General features: G+C 39.5%; 1 protein-coding gene and 1 pseudogene across 1 annotated transcript in view; both read right to left on the reverse strand.

The window, feature by feature from the left end:
• EPSTI1 (epithelial stromal interaction 1) overlaps nt 1-25,476 on the reverse strand; it is a 109,960-nt gene that overhangs the window by 79,293 nt on the left and 5,191 nt on the right. Inside the window, exon 2 of the mRNA XM_066234924.1 lies at nt 451-509. Coding sequence (XP_066091021.1) covers nt 451-509 — 59 coding nt within the window. The remainder of the gene's footprint in view (nt 1-450; nt 510-25,476) is intronic.
• On the reverse strand, nt 2,683-6,600 carry LOC136308323 (COX assembly mitochondrial protein homolog pseudogene; annotated as a pseudogene).

Below are 25,476 nucleotides of genomic sequence, written 5' to 3' on the forward strand. Positions count from 1 at the left end.
CCTGGTGAGGGAACATGTGGGAGTCTATCTCTCTATCTCCCCTCCTCTCATATGGTAAAGAAAACTAAAAGGGATAAAACATATCAATAAAGAGACAAATTATTTCAACTATTTACCTTGTCCATTTCAAAGGTATACATAGTCCTATAAAAATAACTGCTGTTAGCCCAACTTTATGGGAGTGAGATAGATTTGTTGGCAATAAATGGGAAACTATTTAAGCCCAGCAGAAACCTGGGATTTACAGTCATGCTATGGGTTCTGCTGTTAACAAAGAGAAACAAATTCAGAAGCATTATTTTAAAAGGTATAATTAAAACTGCTAAAGTTAAATATGAGATATGGTGAGTATATTCAAATCAGAAAATAAAAATACTTCAGACCAAAGCAAACCAATTGTATTGTATAAAAAAATGAAAAGCTTTCTGAATGTTAAATAAATATACATACTCCTTTGTATCTGATTTCTTCGGTTTTCATTTGGTGTTATCAAGGTGTATCCACCTGTGCTGCAATGAAGAGGTAAAAAAAAATGTTTATTATCATAAGAAACTACTAATGCCTACAAACCACCCAGGTCTGTTCTCCAGAGGCTTACAATCTAGTTATCAAAGTAAAACAAAAAAATATGACCAAATATCGAATAGAAAGCACCTGATGAACAGTGACAAGTGACTGTTTCACTGTTGGCTCTGGGTAAAGTCTTTGCAGGGTCCATTGTTCCTCTAGGTGATGCTCGAAGGCAAATCCCTTTGAGATGGCTTTAAATCAGCATTCTCTCTTCTATGTGACCCATGTTGGGAGTACAAGAAACATTCATGCATTCTTTCTTCCCACAAACTGGGACTATGGGCCATTTGCAATGCAGCCATCTCTTCTTGCATTGTTTTTTATTGAATGTATTGAGGTGACATTGACTAATAAAATTATATAGGTTTCAGGTGTACAGTTCTATAATACACCATCTGTATATTGCATTGTGTGCTCACCACCCCAAGTCAAGTCTCCCTCCATCACCATCTACCCCGCCTTTACTCTCTTCTACTTCCCACGCACCCCCGTTTCCCTCTGGTACTCATCATGCTGTTGTCTGTATTTTTTTTTCTTAATCCCTTTACTTTTTTCACCAGATCCACAACCTCTTTGCCTCTGACAGCTGTCAGCTTGTTCTCTCTGAGTCTGTTTCAATTTTGTTTGTTAGTTTATTTTGTTCATTAGATTCTACATTTAAGTGAGATCATATGGCACTTGTCTTTCTCTGACTGGCTTATTTCACTTAGTATAATACTCTCCAGGTCCATCCATGCTGTTGCAAAAGGTAAGATTTCCTTCTTTTTATGACCAAGTAGTATTCCACCGTGTGAATGTACCACAGCTTTTTTATCCACTCATCTGCTGATAAACCCATGGGCTGCTTCCAAATCTTGGCTATTATTGCAATGAACATGGGGGTGCATATATTTTTTTGAATTACGTATATATGTAATGTGAAGTATGCATATATAGTGAATGAGTGCAGCCAGCTCTTCTTGATGACCCATCTGAGTGGCCAACTGTCCAGTTTTTGCTTTCTGACTCTTTCAGGCACGGATCCCTGATTGTGCTCGGGATTCTGGGATTGGGCATAATCAGGAGCTCAAAGAAGCAAGAAGTCACTTCAATTCATGGGGTTAACAGGGAAGATTTCATTTATGCAAAATATATTCAACTCTGAGATATCAAGAAGTTGTCAAAATGTTATGAGCTTTTGAGGGCAGAACCTGTGCTTGATTTATCTGCACACATCCAGCCCCTGGCACAGGGCCTGGCACAAAGTAGCTACTTGATGAATGTGGGCTGAACTGAAATGAAATGATGCCAACACCCAGTCTGCGAGTCTGTGCTGGGTGTCTCTTCTTTGAGCTGAGCCATGTTGCTCCCACATGAGCATGAGTAGTTTATGGAGCAAAAATGAAGCCCAGCAACAGACTGCAGCACACGTGGTTACAGCGGGAGGGAAATGCGATGGACAAGCACAGTCGGCTTATTTATGTAGGTGTTCTTTTTTTAAAGAAAAAAAACCCCAGATACTCTTAGAAGTCTTTCTTTCTAACAAAGAATGTACAATTTCAAAGAACAAATTAGCAAAGATTGAACAGGAGAGGCCAAAAGTGCTGATTAACAGAAGCCATTTCTTCCTTATCTCTTTATGTTCCTAGCAGCAGCGAGCCTTCAGCCAACTTCAAACTGGGCTTTAATTTTAGACTTGTAAATGGGAGGCATGCAACCACCCTTGCATACAAATGGGGCTGCTGGATGCCCAATTACCTAATGTATATAGGCAGACGTTGCATGTGTAGCCGAGCATACATACAACGCTATGAATACAAAATTAGGAGGCTGTTGCTGGAAATTAATCCCTTGTCCATTGCATATTCTTTGTTCATCCTTAGAACAATTTTTCACTCTTCAATCGCCAGCACTTTATAGGAGCTTGAGAGCTGCAATTCTGTGGATAGCACCTTGCAAACTTGAATATGATACAACAGTGAGTCATTCTGCGGGGCCTTAAAGATGAAACATGAGATAATGGATTTAACTGCCAACCATGAAATGACTGCACAATTCTCGGTGTTCACTGAGATTGTGGTGAGGAGCTTCTCACCATCCCAGGGATTTGACCAGACTACAGATCAGTCGTTCTTAAACTTCAGGTTTTGTTAAAGTGCAGAGTTTCTGCATCAGTAGTCTGGGTGGGGCCTGACAACTTGCATTTTTAGCTGTTCCAGGTAATGCTGGTGTTCTTGATCTGGGAAACGCACTTTGAGAATCACTGCTATTAATCAAGCTGACTTCAAACATCTGGACTAAAAGGGAATTTAAGGATTAATAAAGCAATTATAAAGACACAGATGCCAAAGATCATGAGATTAATTAAGCAATGGTGCTGAGATGCAAACCCAGGACTTTTGACTTAGACCAGCTGAGTATCTGCAAGCTAACTTATCAGATCAATGCAGAAAGCAGAAAATGTGACTATCCTTAATTTCAGCCTCCTGATAGACTTCCAAATAAAGCAATGTACTTACTTTAAATGAGCACCTATATGAACTTGTGTTAGAGACAATACCAAAAGACAGACACCAACCACTTTAACAGAGCTCGTGCTTTAGTTGGGAGCAATGCATGAAACCACCGAGCACACTATAAGGATATCCGCATTGGCGTCAGGGGAGATGAAAGAAATAATGAGAAATCCAAGATGGAGGAGTCAGAGACCCCAGAGGGGTAGAAAACTTCAGAGAAGAATAGCAAGTTGAGGCTTAAAAGGTATGATCTAAAAATGGCAAAAAGTGTTTGCTTGCTAGGACTTTGCTAAGAGCAGCTTTATAAAGAATTCTCCAAGTCCCATGGGTCCCTCTTATAAAAATTCTGCAAAAGCTTTGGAAAGTAAAATTAATATGTTTGTAAATGATTTTTTCCACACTATCTAATCTGATTAAGTTCAAGTCTGAAACATCATACTAGAATCTGTAGTCTTAGCGAAAGGGCTATGGTCAAGCTGTGGCCAATGTGTACCCAGACACAGTACAGAGCTGTGGAAAGAGAAAGAAACTGGCTAGGTCTGAAATCAGAGGTTTTTAATTGAAAGCATTTAAATAGACTCCCAGGCTCAAGGAAAGTGATCCCAGTAATAAATGTTTCATGTTAGAGAATTTTTTAGCAACTCTCTCAGCAATACTTTATTGGCTGAGAATACCAAATCTAAAACATAATATTCAAAGGAAAGCACTGCCAAGGAATTGAATTTCTGTTCCTCCTACTTGCTATCAAAGAAGAGCTTAAGTCCACGGACCTGCTTCCATTTCTTCTATTAATGGCAGAGTGCAATGCCTTGGTAGGTACAGATATTTGTCCCTTCTCTCTCAGCTTTTCCTTGACATGAATAACAAATATAACTTATTCATATTTTCAGCCAATTAGTTTCCACCCACAGCAAGAGCCTCTGCTGTTTTAACCTCCTTGTCATCCCTTTCAACAGTCTGACTCTCAAAGCCGCTGATCTATACAAGCTCAACCTACCTTTTCTTATTTAGTATTCTGGTCATTTCCTGATTAAGCAACACTCAAGCCACTGAAATAAATCTATATCTTTGAAAATGAGTTGCCTTAATTATCTCATTGAAATTTAATGAAATATCTCAATTCGTAAGAATTGTTTTCACTTTCCAACAGCATATATCAGTAAGAAAAACTAACAGAGAACACATAAAAAAATACCAAAGAAAAATGTTTTCCTGAACCATAAAAAAATAAATAAATATATTCAAGAAATGTTTCCTCTGTGAGGTCCCTCCTGAGCTACACAATGGCTTCTATTGCATACATTCCTGCGCAATTTTTATAAGTCTCATCAATAAGCCCTCGATGAAAAAATGTTATGTTGCATTATGAAAAATATCTTGGCTGCCTAAAAGTATTATATAAATATATCCCCTGGTGAGTACAAACTGCGGATGTAATTTAAATTTTTAATTAAGAACAATACCACTTGACTGAAAAAAACAGTCAAGAGCAAAAATTCAGAAAGGGGTAGAAGAGTATGTTGCAAACATAATTTTAAACAGAAGACTGGCCTATAAAAAATTTATATGAGGTTTTCATACTTTAAGAAAATCTTATCCTTGTGAAGTTGTAAAAAAGAATTTCTGGTTAATTAAAGGCACTGTATAGAGGTTTATTTTCTAGATAAGACTTTCCATATTGGTTTTTGCTAAATGCTTTTCAACTCAGGAATCTAAAGCTTACTGTTTTTAGCCAACATGAATCGAAAGCTTTTGAGGCATTCAGGTTTCCAGATGTTCTATTATAAAGATTTTTTTTAATTTTATTTATTGATTTTTAGAGAGAGAGGAGTGAGAGAGAAAGAGAGAGACAGAGAGAAGGGGGAGGAGCAGGAAGCATCAACTCCCATATGTGCCTTGACCAGGCAAGCCCAGGGTTTCGAACCGGTAACCTCAGTGTTCCAGGTCGACACTTTATCCCACTGCGCCACCACAGGTCAGGCCTCTTTTTATATATATATATAAATATTTTTTTTTAATGTTCTATTATAAATATATCCTATTTCCAAGGAAAACATAAAATGGTAAGACCAGGCTGAGTAATTCATCCTTGACCCCTACACCTATTACACCAGCCCTTATCAGCACTCCATGCCCAGCATGGAAGGGCTCATGAATTCTCTTTGGTTTCAGAATATGCAGAGCCCAAGACATTGTTTGAACTCCCAAGAGAAGCAGGACGGTTCTTTTTTTTTTTCTTTTTTTTTTTTTTTTTTGTATTTTTCTGAAGCTGGAAATGGGGAGAGACAGTCAGACAGACTCCCGCATGCACCCGACCGGGATCCACCCAGCACGCCCACCAGGGGCAAAGCTCTGCCCACCAGGGGGCAATGTTCTGCCCCTCCGGGGCGTCGCTCTGCCTCGACCAGAGCCACTCTAGCGCCTGGGGCAGAGGCCAAGGAGCCATCCCCAGCGCCCAGGCCATCTTTGCTCCAATGGAGCCTTGGCTGCGGGAGGGGAAGAGAGAGACAGAGAGGAAGGAGGGGGGAGTGGAAAAGCAAATGAGCGCTTCTCCTGTGTGCCCTGGCCGGGAATCGAACCCGGGTCCCCCGCACGCCAGGCCGATGCTCTACCACTGAGCCAACTGGCCAGGGCCAGCAGGACGGTTCTATAACTCAATTTCTATTACGGAGTTGAGCAGATGCCCAGAGAGCTAAACAGACACCTGAGAGGAAAGATACACAAACAAGAGACCATCAGGTCATCAGAGTGTTCGTTCCTGGGATGCCGGTGCAGAGACCAGAGAGAACTACAGAGGCACACACACCGCCATGCCAGAATTCCCATGCAGGCCAGGCTTAGCGAGACACAGTCAACTTAGGCAAATTACCTCATTCTTTCAGATGGAAGTAACTCCACACTAGAAAATACGGTTTCCTATATACAGTTGGACCTTGAATAAAATGGGTTTGAATCGCACAGGTCCACTTATATTGACTGGATTTTCTTTTCAACAAAAGCAGCCAGCCCTTTGCTTCTACAGGTTCACCCAACCCCAAATCAAGAATGCTATTTTTACATTCTCACGTGCAGATTCTCACCTCTGGTTGAAAATACTGTTTGCTTTAATTTTAAAAATCTTTATTTCAGACAAAAATTCACATTTCCATAATTTAGGATAAAGCAAATACACTTCCTTGGGTCCGTTATTTTAGGTAACTGTGATTCCCATGAATAGAGTTACTGAGTATCATATGAATATTTTCCCATATGCTTGTTGGATGCTTCTATAGGAAGCTTTTCTTGGGAGGAATACCAGTTTTTTGGAATTCTTCCCTTTTCTTCAGGTCATTTTGCATTCTTTATAAAAGGCAGAATCATTACAGCAAGCCGCTAGGCATTCCTTCAATGAGCATTTCTTTCCAGCATTTTACTATCATGAAGATTCCAGACTCCTCACAACGTTTGGTAAAATCTTAAAATTTTTCAGAACAGCTCTTTTGGGCCTTTTCTCCCATTATTTTAAGGATCAAATTATTTTTTTAACATGTCTGATATGCTGTCCATATGATCCAGCAAACACACTTCTCAGGATTTATCCTACCAGGTCAAGCACCATCTCAGTGACAGAAGGCCAAAAGTACTCTTTTGAAATTTTTTTTTGAGAGTACATTTAAAGTTGGGAACAGTGAAACAAAAGAAGAAATTAGGATAGAAGAAGCAACAGGAGAGAGACGAGGCAGACTGCTTTGGCTCACTGGGACATCAGAGGAAAGGGGACCTTGGAAACAGGTTCAGGGGATTTGCCCAAGACAAGCTGCCACTGTCCATTGCTCCCTGATTGTAAGTCTCATGGGTCCCCTTAGAGCTCAGGAGATACAGGCCTGTGGGGGGGGGGGGGGAATGGGGAGGGGAAAGGCACACGCATGCTCCAGGGAGGCAGAGCATGAGAAAAATACTGTTTCTACCCATGATTGGTTGATTCCATGAACGCACATGGCTGACTGTAAAGTCAAAAGTTACACGTGGATTTTTGACTGCTTGCGGCTTAGGGTCCCTTATCCTCATATTGTTCAAGGATCAACAGTATTTCAGCTGCAAATTTCCACCTTAGCCAAGCAAGTCTGTGCAGTTGCCAACCTGCACAACCTTACAGGGTGGACCTGAACATCAAATTTCTTCACTTAAAGCAGACACACATAAATGATAAAAGCTATGAAAAAAGAAAGCAAGGCCCTAGCTTGGTAGCTCAGATGGTTAGAGCATCTTTCTGATATATGAAGGTTCAGGTTTGAATTCCGGTCAGAGCAGACACAAGTATTAATCAATGAATGCATGGATAAGTGGAACAACAAATTAATTTTTCTTTCTCTCTTTTTCTTTCTCTAAAAAAGTCAATAAACAAATTTTTAAAACAGAAAATTAGAAAGATTCACTCTAAAGATACAAAGAATATATATGAAATACAAATTATAAAGATTCACCATCTTTAAGATGTCAAAACCAATAATGGAAGTAGGGATGGGGACTGACTGGTAGGAATGCATAAACTTGCTTCCTCAGTAGAAATAACTACAAGAAAATCATATTTTCCAAATATAAAGATGTAGGTCTATGCCCTGGCCAGTTGGCTCAGTGGTAGAGTGTCGGCCTGGCATGAAGAGGTCCTGGGTTCGATTTCCGGCCAGGGCACACAGGAGAGGCGCCCATCTGCTTCTCCACCCCTCCCCCTACCCTTCCTCTCTGTCTCTCTCTTCCCCTCCCACAGCCGAGGCTCCACTGGAGCAAAGATGGCCCGGGCGCTGGGGATGGCTCCTCGGCCTCTGCCCCAGGCACTGGAGTGGCTCTGGTCGCAACAGAGCGACGCCCCAGAGGGGCAGAGCATCGCCCCCTGGTGGGCGTGCCCAGTGGATCCCGGTCGGATGCATGTGGGAGTCTGTCTGACTGTCTCTCCCCATTTCCGGCTTCAAGAAAAATACAGAAGAAAAAAAAAAGATGTAGGTCTGGGGTTTGATTTGAACTTACTTATAAGCTAATCTTAACCCTAAAGAACTAACCTTTGCCTGTTACTGTTTCATGGATGCTGGCAGAAGTCATGAGATTCCTGGGCCAGAAACAAAGAACTACCATATATCCCCATGTATAAGATGCACCTTAATTTTGGGGCCCAAAATTTGAAGAAAAAAAAAGTATTACATAGTTATTGAACTCAAATTTTATTCATCTTAAAATTCATACAACTCCTCATCTGTGCAAAAAAAGCAGGAAATTCAAGTAAAAAAGTCTACAACCACTGTATAAGAGGCACCCAGGTGCATCTTAGACCCCAAAATTTTCAAAAAAGGGTGCATCTTATACATGGGGAAATACGGTATATTACTCATGTCATAGCAGGCAGCACAAACATCAGCAAGCTTATATCTGTTCTCTCTAGGCTCAAATCACATGGGGGCAACTCTGAAAATTGTGGTTGCATTGCCGCTAGGAACACTGAGTTGGGGGATCTGCCATTTTTATAGCAGGTAGTAAGCATGACTGGTCTTTGTCCAGGGGGAGAGTGTACCTCATCTTTCAAAGTTCCCCGCTACATAGCAACCCTGAAAAATTGTCCAGCTTAAAGAATGGTCTCTTGACCAGGTGTTGGAGCAGTGAATAGTGCATCAATCTGGGATGCTGAGGACCCAGGTTTGAAACCCCAAGGTCACTAGCTTGAGTGTGGGCTCACTAGCTTAAGCACGGGGTTGCCAGCTTGAGTGTGGGGTCATAGATATGACCTCATGGTCCCTGGCTTGAGCCCAAAGGTCATTGGCTTGAAACTCAAGGTTGCTAGCTTGAGCCCAAGGTCACTGGCTTAAGCAAGGGGTCACGAGTTCAGCTGGAGCTCCCCGGTCAAGGCACAAATGAGAAAGCAATCAATGAACAACTAAAGTGCTGATGCTTCTCATCTCTCTCCCTTCCTGTCTTTCCCTGTCTGTCCGCCCTCCTCCCTCTCTCTGTTGCTAAAAAATAGTAAAAGAATGGTCAGCTGTGCAGTTTTGGCAAATCCAGCAAGACATAGAAGAGTTAAAGAAGCCCAAGGAAGGTTGTCTTTTCAGAATATTTGGAATTAGCATCCCTTTAAAGAAGAGTTAAATGATAAGTAAATTGGCATTTGCATAAAAACCTGGACTATACATTACTTTTTCTAAATTACTAATAGACTATGATCTAACTATGTAAACATGTCTTAAGCAAAACTCCTTAAGATTATTTGTAACTTAAAGGAAACAATTAGAAATGCAAGATATAAGGAATTATATCTAAATCTCTGCATAGAACATTTAAAAATGATATGCATTATTTATTTCTTATTTTAGAATAATGCATTAAATTATTTTTTAAATATTTAAAGGTAACTCACCCCTCAGAGATCTCAATTACAGTTTTATTTGGGTATAATTCAGCCCAATCAATATTCTGTACACATTATTGCACAGTTGCATTAATATCTTAAGTCCAAATTTATATCCTGCTTTCATTTATAAGTGGTTTTCTCAATTATACATGTAACAAGTTTAATATTAAATGGCTCCACAATAGTTTATATCATAGGTGCATCATAATATAATTACTCACTTTACCATTTCAGTTGTTCACTTTTATAAACACTCTTGCAGAATATACCAAGTGTAAAACATAAGGCTTTGCACAGAACAACAGCCACAAGAAAACTCTAATAGTCCTCTAAAGTCAGCACCTGAATAGGAAGGAATGTGAACTATATTTAAATTTTCTTCTTTAGCTATCCCATTTGCATTTCCAAACTCCAGAGACAGTTTGACCGTGTGATTAATTTCTGTTCATATGCTTGACTCGCCTCAATTCTTAAACTAGAACAATGCTTGGAAATAAATGTTCCTACTTTCAGACTACCTACTTTCAGACTTATTTTATAGGAGAAAAAAAATAAGTAAAGCCATCTAGTAAGACATATATTGGAGTGTATCTTTTACGATATACAATTATAATTATTATGTAGAACATAACAGACTTCTATTTTATATGTACAGTAAAGGACCTCGCCCTGAATCACTAGTACATCTCTTAGTGACTGAATCCCTGCCTGCATCTTCTTCCACAATGCATATAATTTAGTTTTTCAGATTATCTTTTTACATCCCTGGTTCTGGTTCTTCCCTCTCATATCTATATCCTGGTTCCTGATCCTTTTCTTTGTTCTGTGTTCCAGGATTAATGAGAACTACTGAAACAAAATAGAATTGATAAATAATATGTCATTAAAGTTACTAAATAGTTTTCCCCTACCAAAAACAAACAAACAAAAAAAACACGCATTGTAGTTCTGAGCCCAGGGTAAACTGTATAAATCTTAAATATACAACTCCATGACAAGACTTCTTCTAACTTCTCCAGATTCCAAAAGAATGATGGAGAAAAAAGGGAGAGGCGCCACAAACTTTAGGATTTGATCTAAATTACTTTTCCCCAACTTTTTACCTTACATTTTAAGCCTATGAACAAAATTAAAATATCGTGTAAAATGAAAACCCACATACCATTTAGCTAGAGCTACCAACTGTTAATGTTTCGTCACACTTGCTTTTCTTCTCTCCTCATTTTTTACTTATTTTTTTCTGAACCATACGAAAGCAAGCTGCAGAGTCCTGACACTTCAGCACGCATCTCCTAGGAACAAAGGCAGTTCTCCTACCTGAACACAATAACACTATCACACCCAAGGAACTTAATATTAATGCAGTATTGTCTAATATTCAATCTATACTAAAATTTCTAACTTGCTCAAATTTTTATATTCTTCTCCACCGCCACCTTATCCCAGACCCAATCATGGACTATACGCTCTTATGGTTTGAGGTGTCTCTTTTAAACTCTGATATCTAATCCATTTCCTTGACTTTTTGCTTCCTTTCATGAGTGACATTTTTGAAGAGCTCATGTGTAATGATTAATTTTATGTGTCAACTGAACTGGACCACAGGATGCCTAGATAGCTGGTTAAACATTATTTCCAGATGTGTCTCTGAAGGTATTTCTGGAAGATGTTACCATTTGAATTGATAAGCGGCGTAAAGGAGATGCCCATCTTTAATGTGGGTGGGCATCATCCCATCCACTGAGGGGCTTCATGAACAGGAAAAAGGGGGGGCAGAGGAAGGTTGAAACCACTCTGCCTGACTGTTGGGCTGAGACCACGATCATTGGTTCTCTGGCTTTCAGGCCTTTAAACTGCACTACCTGCCTTCCTGGGTCTTCCGTGGCAGATGGCCCCCACAATCGCATGAGCAAACACCTTTCAATAAGTCTATCTATTATCTATCTATCTATCTATCTATATGCTGACTAATACACCAGGTAAACTCTCTTACCGAATTTATAGAATGCCTCAATCTGAATTTGAGAAACGATTATTTCCCTCACAATTAAATATTTAGGTTAAACGTTATTGGAAATAGTACCACATAGAAGTTGGTATCCAAGAAGCCATTGTTGGAAATACAGTTGTTTCCTCGTACAAATAAGTAATAAACCAATGTGAAGAACAGTATCTGCCTGTATAACAGAGAGCTATCACATTTTAAAATAAAGATTAGAAAGAAAACATATCTTCTTCTGCCTGTCACCTTCTGTTGGCAGTAGAAACTAAAGTGTATAATGGCCCTACGACTTTCTACTTGGCAATAAAGAGTCAAAGAGCACAAGCATAACCTGCACGTTAAAAATAAAACTGTCTTTATAGCAAACTGTTTAAAGTGTTTATTTCTAAGGATTGAAATGGCAGGGGACTTTATATTATTTTTGCAATGTTTGAGTGTTATATGACTTCACTTGTACAATAAAGGAAAAATATTCTTAATATTTTTAAATGAGAAATATTTAAAGTAAAGATCTAGGGGCTCACATGATTTCTGCTCTTACTCATTCCATAGTAAAACAATCACTGGGTAATACTAGCCCTTGAGTTTTGTTTTGTTTTTATTTTTGTTTTTGTTTTTGAAGGGAGAGAGAGGGTAAGAAGCATCAACCCACATTGATTCCTTCTCATATGTGCCTGGCTCAAGCTAGGAACCTTTGGGTTCAAACTAGCAACTTTTGGGATCATGTGGATGATTCCCTCAACATCAAGTCAGCAACCCTGAGCTCAAGCCAGAGACCTTGGGTTTAGAACCAGTGACCTTAGTGTTCCAGGTGGACACTCTATCCACTGTGCCACCACCAGTTAGGTTAGCCCTTGAGTTTTCATAATGGTAAATGTCTTCAGTTTTTCTGTAAGGTTTTAGTGGATTGCCTTTTAAGTGTTAATATATGAGGGGAGGGTAAGAATTACAAACATTACAGAACAAAGGACCCATCATCAGTTGATTCTCTGATATAAAATAGACACTTCAAATGCAGTTTTCTCCCTTTCCTGTTCAGCTTTTGTCTCAGATTCAAATACATTCTGAATAGATGCAATTAACCTAATGATATGTATAACCTTACAGCACTGTACTGACTTTGAAGTAACCTTACTGTGTAATTGAACTAAGTTTCCTTTTTTCTCATTTCTGCTGTGCGTCTATCTACTGATTATTATAGGTATTATGTATTTCCGAGCTTTCACCACCCTGTTGATTTATTGTTTCACTGTTTCAGCTGTCAAAGGCTTTTTGAGAAATGCCTGCTCGTTTCTGATGATATTGTATTTGAACAAAAATGATTACTCCCTAAGACTTGGCAGGCTGCAAATTCATACTATACTGAGGCGTGGAACTAGTGCAGAAGAGTTGGAAATTCACTCTAAGCAGGACCATAATTTCTGTTCTCCTGCATAAACAGGAAGGTAAATTTGATCTAATCAACCCCACATGTCTTTTCTTTCTATTCACTCCAATAATCTCTTCTGCCATGCATAGAAACTCTGCTTTTCAAATTGTAGGAGGTATCCCACCAATGGAAATTTTTAACAAATAATCAAAGAAATGTCAAGAGTGTATCACATATAGCAAGGATCCCCACAGAAACTTACAAACTTCTTCTCTATCCAAACCATTTTAAAACTATAAACAAATGTCTCATTATTGTGTTTTTAGTACTACTAGCTTGTAGAAGTTCCATTTTCTTGATGTGAAGATATGACAACTGATTGGAAATTAGCTATTTGCACTTCACTCCTCTTTCCAGCTCTACATCATGTTCAGGATCCTGACTGTAGGGGATAAACTCAGGTCTGAGTGCTGGGCCTGAGACTTTGGGAAATCGTTTCATCTCTCATGACTCAGTTTCTTCATCTATAAAGTAACGGTGTCTTAACTGTGAAGAGAAAAATTTAACAAAGTATATAATGCGCTTAGCACAAGCTCTAGTACATGGTTAAGAGTACTAGACATAAAAGTTCAAGTTACTGATTGTTGTTTTACTTTTGGTCTCTCAGTTTAACTATTTCAGGTTGCAAGTGATTTACTTTATGTTAACTCAGTATTGCAATGCTTCCTCACATTTCTCATTTCAAAAATAAGTCAAATAGGCAGAGTTCTACTAATTAGTTTGGTAGTAGAATCTGTTCATCATTGAGGTACCTACCCAGCTCACTGAGCCATATTATTAACATAAAGTTAGAAATTCATTAAACAGTATCTGTTAAATACTACTTGTTGTGTTACAAACTTCCTGAGTGCTTATGAGTCTTGCCTGGAAATTGGGTTAAGTTGCCCCCTAAAGACTAGTCATCCATATTGAGCCATCAAGAAGAGTACTTATCAGAAGCAATCACAGATTTTTCTATGTATTACTTCAAAGCACTATCAGGAACTTTGGCATTATTCAGTTCTCCATTTCCAGGGAGGCCATCTAGCATCTATAGGCAAAGCTTATTTTCTCACAGTCTTAGGGAGAGACAAAAGAGAAATCTGGAGCATTGCAGTGAGGAAGAAGGAGTAAAAGCAGTTTGTTGTCAGCTCTCATAAGTTTGTAGAAACTTGCACTCTGTTTAAGACTATTTTATGTGTCTGGTTTGGATTCAAACAGGGCGACTCAGGACTGACTTGTATTTGATCGTCTGTCTTAGACATAAGAAATTATACTTCAGGCTTCAGCATATACACATCAATTCTTAAATAATAATGTTTATAAAAACTGGATTAATACTACAACTTAATGATTATGTTATTATATATCCCACCTTCTATCCCAATTTAAAAAATATTTTATAGTAATGTACCACAGTGCTTTAAGGGGAAGAGAGAGAAAAACCAGAGATTGACCATTAATCAATGGCCTTAGTTGACTCTCCCTTTACTCTCCTTTGAGAGTTTGAGAATGAAGGGAAGGAAAAATATTAGCTACTAAGCATTATTTTCTTTCCAGTAGCAGAACAAGCTGTGGAAAGTATTAAAGTTCGAGTAGGAAAGCTGAGGAATGACACCTGAGCCCCAAGGGAGGAAATAGGAGAAAGGAGTGGGCTTCCCGAGTACACATAGAAAGCACTCCAACAGACACAGTGCCTAGGTTGTTGTGATCAGGGGGATGAAGCATCTTAAAGGCTGTGTCAGTTTGGATTCTCCAAGAAGTGGACATCAAGATGCCTCAAGATGGGATGAGAGATGGCAGAGATTTACTGGGGGAACACCTATGAAGGATAAGAGGAGAACAAGCAGGAGTACACAGGGTAAGCCTTGAGAACATGGGATGGTCTAATAGTTCTGAAAGGAGAAAGGGAAGGAAGATTGACAAGGAAGAGCCTCAAGCTGCTGCTATATAGTTCTGCGGAAATCTTGGCTAGGTCAATATGGAAGTCTTCTGGCAAAAGTCGACCAATAGTGGAGTTCCACATGGGCAGCCATGGGCTGGCATTTGTACCCTGGAATGCTCAGACACTGGCTGGGAAGAGTGCAGAATAAGTGTGCTCTCAGAGCCAAGGGTGTAATTGATTCATAAGGGGGGTAGCTGAGGTTATCGCTCTACTGTGCCCCTCACAGGAAGATCTTTTGAACGAGACCTGAATAGCAAGCTTCCCTGGTTGCCACAGAAGCTACTTAAATTTCTATGGTATAACAAAAAATATAAATATTTAGTCTTTGTCCCTGGTTCCTGGAACAGAGCTCCTAAAATAATTGGAATTCCACGTAATAAAAGCCTAGATTATATGTTAATGAAATAGATGACTACTGGCAGGGGCTTCTAGATAGCTTCAGGATGAGCAACCATGTGATTAGAGGGCTGGAACTTTCAGATCCACACCACCCCCCACCTCTGGGCATTGAGTTCAGTCATCACTGGCCAGTGATGGAATCAATTATGCCTGTGCAGTGAAGCCTAAATAAAAATTCTTGGACAATGATATTTGGGGTGCTCACAAATTAGTGAACACACCACGACACTGGCAGGGCGACCCATTCAGAGAGAGTATGGAAGCTATGCCACACCCCCTATGTTTTGCACTATGAATCTTCCATTTGGCTGTTCTGAGTTATATACTTCATAATAAAAATGTAATCATAGTATAGTTGTTCCCATGAGCTGTCTAATTCATTCCAGTGAATTATTGAACGTGGAGGTGAAGAGAAGTCATGGAACCCCAAATTTGTAGTCAGCTAGGCAGAAATGTAGATAGCTTGGGGACTCCACTCGTGGCTTGCTCCTGAAGGGGAGGCAGACTTAGGGGAATAAACCTTAGTTTGCAGTATCTGTGCTAACTCTGAGTAGTTAGAACTGAATTGTAGTTAATTGGCATTGGGATGACATATTTGTAAGAAAAAGCCAGAAACTCCTAATTATCCTGTAGACTTACAGCTGAAACATCACTACTTAGGGGTGTCTTTCCTGCTCCCAAGACTAGCTTAGGCCCTGGGTTTCCTTTATCATGCAGATAAAGAGTTATTTGTATAGTTACCTGATAGCTGACTGGCCCATCGATTAGACTGTAAGCTTCCGAAGGGCTTGTCTTTTGTTGAATAGTTACTTGTGTTAGGTGAAAGCTGCAGGTAGCCAGTTCGCTGGGGAAGGGGAAAGCCTCCTTTCAGCTTCTCTTGGCAACTGGCACGTCGATATAAACCCTCAACTTGGTCTGACCTGGAGAGATTTCCAGCAGACTGCCTTATCCCACATGAGATAGCTGACAGGCTAAGCCCCTTCCCGGGTCTATGGGTGGGCACCAGGGAGAGCCAAACTGAAAACACAAGGCTGGTGTATTCCAAAAGGATTGTTTATTTAAAACGCTTGAGAGCAAATGTGCTGAGATGGACCCAAATGAGGTCAGCCCTGGGGAGGGTTGGAGTTGGGTATTTATAGTTTAGTCGGGGGTCTTGGAAAAAGCAGCTGAGGTCACTGCCTCTATAGGTACAAAGTAATATATTTTTCACATGTGGATTGGAAAAGTGCCACAGTTTCTCCAAATTGTTTATCTCCTTGCTCGACTGTCTAAAGGAGGCCTGTGCCAGTTCAAAAGTTCCCAGGCCAGCCAGGCAGGCAGAGGCTTCAAGCAAGCCAGTCACCCCTCCTCCCCCTGGTTTGTACGCCTTGGAATGGGGCGGGGGCTGATCTCCCAGAACATGGCTATCAAAAGATAGTGCCCCTGGGCCTGTAGCCTGCCCTTTTTTTTTTTTCTTTATAAAATTTAATGTTTTATTAATGTATAACAAAAAAATAAAGAAATTTGTCAAAATATTAGTAGTAGTTAGTTATCATTATGGACACAATAAAATTATGAATACTTTTTTCCTTCACTTTTTTCTGGACTTTTTCATTTTTTTTTATAAATAAATTTTTATTTAAATGGGGTGACATCAATAAATCAGGGTACATACATTCAAAGAAAACATTTCCAGGTTATCTTGTCATTTAGTTCTGTTGCATACCCATCACCCAAATAGAGATCATCCTCCGCCACCCTCCATCCAGTTCTCTCTGTACCCCTCCCCCTCCCCCTTTCCCTTCTTCCCTCCCCCCACCCCCATAGCCACCACACTCCTGTCCATGCCTCTTAGTTTGCTTAAAGGCTTTTAATCACTGTAAAAAAATAGAGGACTGGATGAAGAAGATGGGGCACATATACACCATGGTATATTATTCAGCTAGGAGAAATGGTGACATCGGATCACTTATAGAGGAATGGTGGAGTCTTGGTAGCATTGTGCGGGGTGAAATAAGCGAATGAGAAAAAAACAGGAACTGCAGGATTCCATACATTAGTGGGACATAAAAGCGAGACTAAGAGGCATGGACAGGAGTGTAGCCTGCCTTTTATTGTAACTTAAACTCCTCTGATTGTCAGGTCCCTTCCCAATGTAAGCTTTTCCTGACTTGCAAAGATAAACTTTTTGTTATATTTCAAAGTGAAGGCCAGGAAGTCATTAAGGGAGAGAATAGTAAAGCAATTAACTACAACCTCACAGTGGGGCTGGAGAATGTGCTGCTTTGAGCCTGGGTAAGAAATTAGGTGAGGGGAATTTTAATTTTAAAAAGGGGTTCTGGTTTTAAAAGTGACTCTGAACCTAAACCTTACAATTTGCCCCTATAGTTTTAATTAAATATCCAGAGTTAGAGATCCCCTCTTATTATAGGTTGTCATAAGGGCAGAAAGAGTTAATATATGTCATGCTCTTTTACATACTAAGCACTGCACGAGTTTGCTATTATAACTGCTCATCTTTAAGTCTCTACAGTTCTCAGTATACAGTAGACCACACACATGTTAAGGTAAACTGAAGTTGTATATAGATTATGTTGAAGTTTACTGTTTAGTGAAATTCCACAGTTGGGTTCATTTTTAGAATGTCATTTTATTTTCTTCAAACAGCATCAAAGGGACCACTTCTGGTATGGTTATAGACAAGTATCTGAGTGAAGTGAACCCTGCCTGTATAACTATCATAGGCAAGAGCCTGTTGCCAAGAATTGGGTTAATGGAGGTAAAAACCCCATCCAGAAAAACTCAGGGCTTAGCCTTATAGTTGTCTAGCTGTAAATAAGTGAGTAAAAAGAGCAAATATTGAAAGGAAGGGTAAAAGATTATTTTGGATTAGCAGTTTATGGGAGCTTTTTTCTCCTTAAGTCTGTATAGATAGCTTATGATATTTAGGGACAAAATAAAATCACCAACTAAAAATAATTGGGAGCCCTGGCCGGTTGGCTCAGCGGTAGAGCGTCGGCCTAGTGTGCGGAGGACCCGGGTTCGATTCCCGGCCAGGGCACACAGGAGAAGCGCCCATTTGCTTCTCCACCCCTCCGCCGCGCTTTCCTCTCTGTCTCTCTCTTCCCCTCCCGCAGCCGAGGCTCCATTGGAGCAAAGATGGCCCGGGCGCTGGGGATGGCTCTGTGGCCTCTGCCTCAGGCGCTAGAGTGGCTCTGGTCGCAACATGGCGACGCCCAGGATGGGCAGAGCATCGCCCCCTGGTGGGCGTGCCGGGTGGATCCCGGTCGGGCGCATGCGGGAGTCTGTCTGACTGTCTCTCCCTGTTTCCAGCTTCAGAAAAATGAAAAAATAAATAAATAAATAAATAAAATAATTGGGAAACTCAATATAAAGTAGTAATTACTTATAATTATTTAAATCCAAATATAGTCAAGAACTCGGCCTTGCCTTGGAGTCAACAAGGTCCTCAGGAATCATTTTAAGAGACTGTCTTAAAAGTCTCTTTATTTATATGTAAGGTAGTGTTTTAAATCAGTATGTTTTTACAAGGCACAAACACTCCACTTCAGGATGATGGCATAGTATTTACTCAATAAACATACATTCAATGAATTTAAGGCCATCAGTACTCAATATTTTACTAGATATTTATTTGCTTTATGCATAAATGTACAAAGATCCAGTAAAACATTGTAAATATCCATCAAAATATCTCTACATACACACAAATGTGCACACACATACTGAAAAGGAAACCCTGAGAGATTGGTACTAACTCATCATAAGTAGTGACAAACTGAGGCATAAAGGCTGAGCACCATGTTTAAGTTCAAGTAATGGCATAACCAGAACGTGAATTCACGTCGTCCTGGAATCAAAGCCAATGCTCCTGTGTCCACCCTGAGGCCTTCCTAATGAATACATGGAGGGGGTGCACACAAAACCAGGTCAAATTCCAGCCCTTTATCACATAATTAAGCTCATATTGAGAGTGAACAAATTAAGCCTGAGTATTAAACACTTGATTTTATCTTTATTTTTTCTTAATTTTCCATTAGCAAATGCTTCCAATTTCTCTCCAAAATAATAATAATAATAATAATAATAATAATAATAATTCAAAGCTTAACAGTGTCTTTAGCCAGTGGCTCAGTGAATAGTGTCAGCCAGGCATGCAGATGTCTCAGTTCAATTCCGGATCAGAGCACACAGCAGAAGTGGCCATCTGCTTCTCTCCCACTCCCACTCCCCTTTCTCTCCTTCTTCCCCTCCCACAACTAGTGGCTTGATTGGTTCGAGTGAACGTTAGCCCTGGGAGCTGAGGATAGCTCAGTTGGTCTGAGCACTAGCTCAAGATGAGGATTACCAAGTGGATCCCGGTTGCGGCACATGCAGGAGTCTGTCTCACTATCTCCCTCCCTCTCGCCTAAAAAAAACCAAAATGGCTTTTGTTGTTGTGGATGATGATGATTTTACTGAGCTATTATTTTTCCATTCAACCATTTTCCTTGTTTCTGACTTCCATTGAAAGAAACAAGTGAGAAAAACTGTAGATATAAGTGACTAATGCAGATATAAGAAATATTTAGAGTGGTCCAATAGGATCTCGATAATAAACACCTTAAAAAGAATATATCTTATAATGTTCTATTATTGCAATCAGTTCACATGAAAGTAAATAAATAAGAGGGTTCTGTGAAAGATACTGAACTCTCCCATGTACTCTCTAATAGTCTATTGGCAAAGCCTAGAAATCACAAAACAGTACGCAGTAAAAAATTGCCCCTTGCTGAGTGAGTTGGTCCAGCAAGATTCTAGGGAAAGCCTGACTTGTGGTGGCGCAGTGGATAAAGCATCGACCTGGAAATGCTGAGGTTGCCGGTTTGAAACCCTGGGCTTGCCTGGTCAAGGCACATGTGGAGTTGATGCTTCCTGCTCCTCCTCTCCTTCTCTCTCTCTGTCTCTCTCTTTTCTCCCCCCCTTTCTAAAATTAATAAATAAATAAATAAACAAAAATTAAAAAAGAGATTCTGGGGCAAGTTACAATCAAATAAGAAAACAGAGTGACGTCAGAGAAATGGCACCATAAGGAACGATACCGATAAATCTCCCCAAAAATTCAACAAGATCTTCAACCAGAGACAGAAAAATCTATCCTTTGGAGCCTCCAGAAGTTCCACACTAAACAGAAAGGTATGATTGAGTGAAAAATTGACTAAATATATAATCAACCCCAAAGGAAATAAGGAGGAAGAAACACTCTGCCTTCCTCACTAACCTAAATAAGGGCTGCTTTCACTGGGAACTGAGTATAGGAACTAAGGCGGGCATAGGGTGTGAATAAAACCAGGCTGCGGCACAAATGTTTGAACCAGGCTGTGGCACGGACATCCAAGCCAAGAAAAAAACTGTGCTTGTGGCAACCCAGTCAACACAAGCTAACGCTCGCGCCAAATCCAGACAAAGAAAGGCACTTGGGACAGCCATCCGCCCGATTGCCTAGTCGGCGGGCACAGATAGTGGGTGAGAGATTCCTCCTAGAGTCCCGGGAGTGGGCGCCCGTGTTACCGGACAGAGGGGCAGAGTCAGAGGCCTTTGTATGGGCCAAAACCGGAATCTTGGGGTCACCCCTGCGTCCCAAAAAGCAGCATGTGGGGAGGGAGTGGGAGCGAAATTCCCTTCGCTCAAACTTTTCCATGCGGGAAAGGCGCCGCACGAATAGTGAGAGGCAGCTGGCCAGATATCCTGGTCGGCAAGCGCAGATAGTGGGCAAGAGATTCCCCCGGTAGTGGGCGCACGTGTTCCCGGACAGAGAGGCAGAGTCAGAGGTCTTTGTGTGGGCCGAAGCCCTACCTGATTATGCTAGGGGCTCTGACTGATTGAGCCTTACCCAGAGCCCTGTGCTGAGTGGGAATAGAGTGGGGATTTGCCAGCTCTTTGAGCCTCTTACTCTCCAGGCAGAGGCAGCAGCAACCCCATAGCTGGATCCATAGGCTACTAATTCAGGAAGGAAAGACTAGGAGAGAGGCTCCAGGAACACGGACTCTCTAATTTGCGGAGCCTGCAAATGTTAATGAGCCTCGACTGCCAACGATACTGAAGCCCAATATATGACATCGCTATAGAGATTTATCAACTGCAAACCTCTACCTAAGCATGCCACAGGGGCAGAACCCAGGGTACAGAGTCACCAACCAGGAAGAGGGAGAGAAAAGAAAAAGCAAGAAGATAACCTCTCAAAATCAAGAATAATCCACAGACTTTATAACCTATCCCATTTTATTATATTTGTTCATTTGTTTCTCCTATTTTCTTGTCTTGATTATTTTCTTCCTCTTCCAATTTGGTCGTTCAATTCTCTGCTGGTCTTACTCTCTCCTCTCCTTGAACTACACTAACCATAAGTGTTACATCTCTCATTATCTTTTCTTTCTTCTTCCTTTCTCTCTATTAGAACCCTCATAGAGAGGTTGCACTCCAAAACCCTTAACTCTTTCTCTCTCTCTCCTTTTTTTATTCTTTTTTCTTCTTTTTGTGCTTTCCTTTCCTTTTTTTTTTTCCTCTCCCTCTATATTAGTTTCTTCTTTTCTCCTTTACTTCTCCTCTCATTCAATCCTCAATCACAAATAAATTTTTTTATCTGGGACTCAAATTTTCTTTGTGGCGCTTTGGGGTTTTTTACTTTGCTTTTTTAACTCACTAGCAGTGCTCCCAACCCTGGCTCTCCATTTTATGTAGTTCTTGCTCCACTAAATACAATAGAAATTTTTTAATTTTTTCCCCTTTTTCCTGTTTCTCTCTTATTCCTCTCATTATATCTCTTAGTCAACCATCACCTAAAAGCGAATCATTTTATTCTTGACCCAAATTTTTTCCTTTTTTGCATTTTGTGGGTCCATACCTCCTTTTTTGCCCCTTTATCACTTCTCCCCAACTCAGGCCCTCCATTATAAGTAGTTTTTGTTCTATTTAGCACAATATAATTCACAGTTCACCACAAGATTTTCTCAAGAAGGAGGGGAGAGGAGAGAAGACGGGGAAAAAGGGAGGGGGAATAATAATTTTTTTATTCTTTTTTATTATTTATTTTTATTTTTTTACCTTTTTATTCTTTATTAATTCTCATTAATACTATCAACGAAACCACCCTCAGATGCCATTAAGAAAAAGGAAATCAAATATCATGGATACAAAAGACAGAGAGGTAGCACAGATAGATGAGGAAAAATCTATGGAGAAAAAAGTTAATATATTGAAAACCTTGGAGCTAAATGACAGAGGATTTAAAATAGAAATCTTAAAAATACTCAGAGATATACAAGAAAACACAGAAAGGCAATTTAGAGAGCTCAGAAAATGACTCAATGAACACAAAAACTATATTAACAAGGAGAATGAAACTGTAAAAACAAATCAAACAGATGAAAAACTCAATTCACGAGCCGAAAAACGAAGTAACAAGCTTAGCTAATAGAACAGGCCAGATAGAGGGTAGGATTAGTGAAATAGAAGACAAGCAACTTGAGGCACAACAGAGAGAAGAAGAAAGAGACTCAAAAATTTTAAAAAATGAGAAAGCCCTACAGGAATTGTCTGACTCCATCAAAAAGAATAACATAAGAATAATAGGTATATCAAAGGGAGAAGAGAGAGAAAATGGAATGGAGAACATATTCAAACAAATAATAGATGAGAACTTCCCAAGCCTGTGGAAAGAACTAAAGCCTCAACTTCACGAAACAAACAGAACTCTGAGTTTTCTTAACCCCAACAAACCAACTCCAAGGCACATCATAATGAAATTGACACAAACCAATGACAAAGAAAAAATTCTCAAGGCAGCCAGGGAAAAGAAGAATACAACATATAAAGGAAGGTCCATTAGATTATCATCAGATTTCGCAACAGAAACTCTACAAGCTATAAGAGAGTGGACCTCAATATTCAAAGTCCTGAAAGAGAGAAACTTTCAGCCACAAATACTATACCCATCAAAGCTATCCTTTAAATATGAAGGAGAAATAAAAACATTCACAGATACAGAAAAGATGACAGAATTTATCATCAGAAAACCCTCACTCCAGGAATTACTAAAGGGGGTTTTCCAACCAGATAAAAAGAACAAAACAAAACAAAACCACAAGTAAAAGCTTCACAGGGACACAATAAAACCGAATTTAAACTTTGACAACAACAACAAAAAAAGGGAGAGGATGGAGATTAACAGTAGCAAAGGATGATGGAGTGCAAAAGTACTCACAAGATAGTGCACTACAATGAACAGGGTAGGAACCCTTTTCACTACTTAATGGTAACCACCCTTGAAAAAACCACCACAGAAGCACAAGATTTAAAAAAGATAGCAACAGAGGAAAGATATATGGAATACAACCAAACAAAAACAAAAGATAGAAAAATGAAAGAGAAGAATCAAACAAGACACAAAACTAACAGAAAGCAATGTATAAAATGGCAATAGGGAACTCACAAGTGTCAATAATTACACTAAATGTAAATGGATTAAACTCACCAATGAAAAGGCACAGAGTAGCAGAATGGATAAAAAAAGAAAACCCAACTGTATGCTGCCTACAAGAAACTCATCTAAGAAACAAGGATAAAAACAAACTCAAAGTGAAAGGCTGAAAAACAATACTCCAAGCAAATAACATAAAAAAAAATCAGATGTAGCAATACTCATATCTGATAGTGCTGACTAAGCCTGACCTGTGGTGGCACAGTGGATAAAGCATCGACCTGGAAATGCTGAGGTCGCCGGTTCGAAACCCTGGGCTTGCCTGGTCAAGGCACATATGGGACTTGATGCTTCCAGCTCCTCCCCCCTTCTCTCTCTCTCTCTCTCTCTCTCCCTCTCCTCACTAAAATGAATATATTTAAAAAAACAAACAAACAGTGATAATGCTGACTACAAGACAGCAAAAGTACTCAAAGATAAAAATGGTCATTTCATAATGATTAGGGGACACTGAATCAAGAAGACATAACAATTCTTAATATATATGCACCAAACCAAGGAGCACCAAAATATATGACAGCTACTTATTGACCTTAAAACAAAAACTGACAAAAATACAATCATACTTGGAGACCTCAATTCACCGCTGATGGCTCTAGATCGGTCATCCAAACAGAGAATCAATAAAGATATATTGGCTTTAAACAAAACACTAGAGCACCTGGATATGATAGACATCTACAGGACATTTCATCCCAAAGTGACAGAGTATACATTTTTCTCCTGTGTACATGGATCATTCTCAAGAATTGACCATATGTTGGCCCACAAAAACAACATCAGCAAATTCAAAAAATCAAAGTTTTACCAAGCATATTTTCTGATCACAAAACCTTGAAACTAGAAATCAACTGCAAAAAAGAGGAAAAAACCCTCAAAAAAATGTAGAAACTAAACAACATACTTTTAAAAAATGAATGGGTCAAAGAAGAAATAAGTGCAGAGATCAAAAAATATATACAGACAAATGAAAATGACAATACGACATATCAGAATCTATGGGATGCAGCAAAATCAGTGATAAGAGAGAAGTTCATATCACTTCAGGCCTATATGAGCAAACAAGAGAGAGCCCAAGTGAACCACTTAACTTCACACCTTAAGGAACTGAAAAAAGAAGAACAAAGACAATCCAAAACCAGCCGAAGAAAGGAGATAATAAAAATCAGAGCAGAAATAAATGAAATAGAGAAAAGAAAAACTATAGAAAAAATTAATAGAACAAGGAGCTGGTTCTTTGAGAATATCAACAAAATTGACAAACTCTTGGCAAGACTTACTAAGGAAAAAAGAGAAAGGACTCATATAAACAAAATCCAAAATGAAAGAGGAGAAATCACATGGATATCATGAATATACAAAGAATTATTGTAGAATACTATGAAAAACTATATGCCACTAAATTCAACAACCTAGAAGAAATGGATAAATTCCTAGAACAATACAACCTTCCTAGACTGAGTCAAGAAGAAGCAGAAAGCCTAAACAGACCTATTAGTAGAGAAGAAATAGAAAAAACCATTAAAAACCTCCCCAAAAATAAAAGTCCAGGCCCAGACAATTATACTAGTGAATTCTATCAAACATTCAAAGAAGACTTGGTTCCTATTCTACTCAAAGTCATCCAAAAAATTGAAGAAGAAGCAATACTTCCAAACACATTTTATGAGGCCAACATAACCCTCATACCAAAACCGGGCAAGGACAGCACAAAAAAAGAAAACTACAATATCTCTAATGAATACAGATGCTAAAATACTAAACAA

Source organism: Saccopteryx bilineata, chromosome 6 (genome assembly GCF_036850765.1).
Source record: "Saccopteryx bilineata isolate mSacBil1 chromosome 6, mSacBil1_pri_phased_curated, whole genome shotgun sequence".
In the NCBI taxonomy this organism is placed as follows: Eukaryota; Metazoa; Chordata; class Mammalia; order Chiroptera; family Emballonuridae; genus Saccopteryx; species Saccopteryx bilineata.